The 3,472-nt window shown below is 48.4% G+C and overlaps 1 protein-coding gene across 2 annotated transcripts; it reads right to left on the bottom strand.

Moving 5' to 3' along the window:
• Nucleotides 1–1,063: 1,063 nt before the first annotated feature.
• LOC111151717 (C-C motif chemokine 8-like) lies at nt 1,064–3,204 on the bottom strand. Of its 2 annotated transcripts, none has more exons than XM_022509877.1 (3): nt 2,893–3,204; nt 1,994–2,111; nt 1,064–1,601 (listed from the first exon to the last, which is right to left on the bottom strand). In XM_022509877.1, the coding sequence occupies exons 1-3, from the start codon at nt 2,966–2,968 to the stop codon at nt 1,496–1,498; spliced, it is 300 nt and encodes a 99-aa protein (XP_022365585.1). In that variant the 5' UTR covers nt 2,969–3,204; the 3' UTR covers nt 1,064–1,495. The 2 variants fall into 2 exon arrangements, with proteins under 2 accessions (XP_022365585.1, XP_022365586.1); XM_022509878.1 differs by having other exon boundaries at nt 1,128–1,601; nt 1,994–2,105; nt 2,893–2,968.
• Nucleotides 3,205–3,472: the final 268 nt, after the last annotated feature.

Raw genomic sequence — 3,472 nt, 5'->3', positions numbered from 1 at the left:
CTGATGCTTGCAGATTTGGGGGATTGGGGCTGGAGATACCTTCATTCTGGGTCTTAAGGACACCAGCCCTCTAAATAGTTGCTTTGTGAGATTGTAAGAGAAGGCCTATGTCCCGGGCCAAATGCTTTCCCTCTCCAACCTTTGACATAGCACTCCGTCTTGCCCATTCAACCCAGCATCACCCCCATGACCATCCTGTTTCACCTCCTCTGCACCATTACAGTGACGTGCCCTCAGGCTCTCCCTCCCACACTCCTCCCCGTCCTCGGACACCAGGTTATCCTTCCTCACGTGCACCTCGCATGACACTTTCCTTCTCTCTTATTTCAAAACTTTTTTTTTTTTTTAAAGATTTTATTTATTTACTTGACAGACAGAGATCACAAGCAGGCAGAGAGGCAGACAGATAGAGAGAGAGAGAGAAGCAGGCTCCCCGCCGAGCAGAGAGCCCGATGCGGGGCTCGATCCCAGGACCCTGGGATCATGACCCGAGCCGAAGGCAGAGGCTTTAACCCACTGAGCCACCCAGGCGCCCCTTATTTCAAAACTTTTAATACATCTTATTTTTTCCAGTGTCCAGCTAGATGGGAACTCCTCCCTCTGTCCCGGCTCTTGCTTCCCCTCCTGGACCAGCTCAGAAGAACCTTGTCATTTCCCATTGCATGCCATCCTTCAAGACCAGTCCTGTTAAGGATGCTTCAAGGAAAATCCTTAAAAGAGTTCCTAGGTTGTAGACATCTAGGTTCCTCTAGTTTTAAGTTAAGAGTCTGAATTTGAGGATTAACTAGATGGATAACACTTGCGGCTGTAGAGAAAATTTGAGGCAAGAGGAAGACTGGACAAAGGGAGGTGTGACAAGAAAAGAAATGGGCAGGTGACGTTGGGGACTGGAGCCAAAGGGCAGGAGCACCTGAATTCTCAGTTGCATCTGAAACACTTCTTAGGGGATGGCCCCTCGACCCCAAATTGCCAGTCATTGCTGCCATTTTCTGCCTCCCAGCTAAATGTGACCCCATGAAAAATAAGACCAAGTAGCTTAGAGTCATATATTTCTTTTTCTTTGAAAATTCCATAGTCATTAAATAACATTAACTTCAACCACACTACACAGCAGACATTTGACATACAGGAGCGATGATTCACAAGAATACAGAAATGTTTCACTCTGATGATCCCCGGAAGGACCTCACAATACTGTAGACACACTGGAGGGAGAACAACGACATCCTGCCATGAACTTGACTGAGCTCACAGAAGAGAAAACATGCCACGGATTCTGTGCTTTATGTTTGCTAGGATTTATGGCAGATAAAGTCAAAATGTTAATAACTTAAATATCATTAAATATTATTTGAGAAATGTGCTTTAAATTATTATACAAAATGCCTCTTGTTGTACATTGTAATAAAATAAGATCGCTCTGCCCTTGGGGAGGGTTGGGGGAAAATAAATAAGATTTTTTTCAGGCGCTGTCTCTCGGTCCAGGTACAAAGGTTCAAGGCTTCTGGGTTGAGGACTTTTGGTCCAGGTGCTTCATGTTATCCTGGACCCATTTTAGCTGGGGGTCAGCACAGATCTCCCTGGAAGCTTTGGTCTTGAAGCTGTTGTGGGGAGAGAGGGCAGTTAGACGGAGCCCCTTGAGGTGCCTGTTGGCTCCTAAACTTGAGGAGTTCTTAGGTGAGGGGGCTAGATAGGGACAGGTGGGAGGGGAAGGATGGGAGGAAGGGCTCAAAAGAAAATTGTTCATGCTCTCCCAGGGGAGACCCTCAGGCTGCTGGCTGAAGGAACTTGGATGATCTGACCAAGCTCCTAGAAGGGGAGCCTGGAGGGAGTATGGATATCCCTCCTGCGGGCCCAGTTTCTCCATGGGGTAAAGATCCCTTTGGATTAGACGGTATATTTATCTGACTTGTTTGGGCATGAATCCTGATCTCTTTCTGTTGTACAGAACTCAGAACTTTCGGCAGAGGGTCCTAGAGCATGGTCCACTTACATCACAGCTTCCTGGGGACACTGGCTGTTGGTGACCCTCGTGTAGCTCTCCAGCTTCTGCACAGGGACCTTCCTTTTGACCATACTGAAGCAGCAGGTAATCGGGATGGAAACTGAACCTGAAAAACATTTTGTGAAGAATGAGAGTTATAGGGCATCATAAACATGCATTTGCAAGCGCAGGTGAAGGTAGAAGACAAAGCAAACACACAATTCCCAACCAGGACCGAATGGTCCTACGTCCAGTGCCTTAATCCACATTCCATGGATAAATTGGTAGCAAGGAGTCCGTTTTCTCTGTGGAACTACTGGCTCCTCACTGTTGACTGGGGATGAAGAAATGACACTAACGCTCTAGTGTCATTAGAAGGGTCTACTGACCCCAAACCTCTGACATCAAATAGATAAGTTTAAGACCTTGTTTCCCAGTGTTCTGTCCCCACAGGCTCTAAAGCCAACCAGTGTCACAGGCTGAGAGGCCTCTGGGTCCTTTTCTTCCTTACGTAGTCACTGGTACATGGGCTATAATCCAAATTTTGAAGCCCCACACTATAGATCTTTTTTTTCTTTCCCTCCACTACTGCCTGAAATGTCCTTCACATCCTCAATGAGAAATGGTCCCCACATCCCCAAACAACGTAAGGATCATTGAGGTAGTGGTTGCGTTGAGTGTCTCTTCTCCAGGCTGGTGTCAGGAAGGACCATGGGGACTGGCCTCAGTGACCCAGGCATCTGGTTCTGGCTCTGACTAACTGTACCATGACACCTCTTCTCCTCCCCCTTGTTGGTTTCACTTTCTCCATTTCTGTAGTGTAGGCTAGGCAGCAAGCATGGGATGACTCATGCTGGGATGACAGTAACGACGGTTATAAAGTAAGCCTTAGGATGAGAGGGCCTTACCTGGCTGGGCGAGCACTTGGATGCCGAAGGCGGCGGCCGTGAGCAGCAGGCACAGAAGTGTGGTGGAGACCTTCATGTTGGCGGGGAGCAGGGAGCTTGCGTTGTGAGCACTGGAGGTTTCTGGACTGGTCTCAGCCTCTCTGCTCCTCTAGCTCCTCGGGCCACCCTGCCTGCCTTTTATAGAGAGCAGAGAGCATGGGCAGGGCCTTGACATAGGACTTGGAATGAGCTGACTAGGCACCAGCTCCTGAGGGTGATTTCCGGACACTGGAAGAAGGAAGCTGAACAGTTTCTGTTGTTCGTTTAGACTCTGTGGAGCAGAGGAGAAAGGGAGTGTGTTGTGCCTAGCAAAACATAGGAAGTGACCTCATGGGACGGAGAAGGGCTATGAGTTCTGTGAAATGGAATGGAAAATGATCCTTTGGAAAGGAAGAATGGCAGCTGAGGTCAGAGTGGAGTGAAGACAGTCAAAGGCCTGGACCTCTCTGGGGCCCAGGAGGCATAGGATGGGGTCTTAAGTCTTTGTCTGAACTTTGTATCAGACTCAGGGCCCAGGCATCCTAAACTAGTCAGGCTCGTT

The sequence above is a fragment of the Enhydra lutris genome, unplaced genomic scaffold (assembly GCF_002288905.1).
Source record: "Enhydra lutris kenyoni isolate GAN:26980312 unplaced genomic scaffold, ASM228890v2 scaffoldscaffold26, whole genome shotgun sequence".
NCBI lineage: Eukaryota > Metazoa > Chordata > Mammalia > Carnivora > Mustelidae > Enhydra > Enhydra lutris.
Note: the sequence above shows the minus strand (reverse complement) of the source record. Positions and strands in the feature narration are given on the sequence as shown.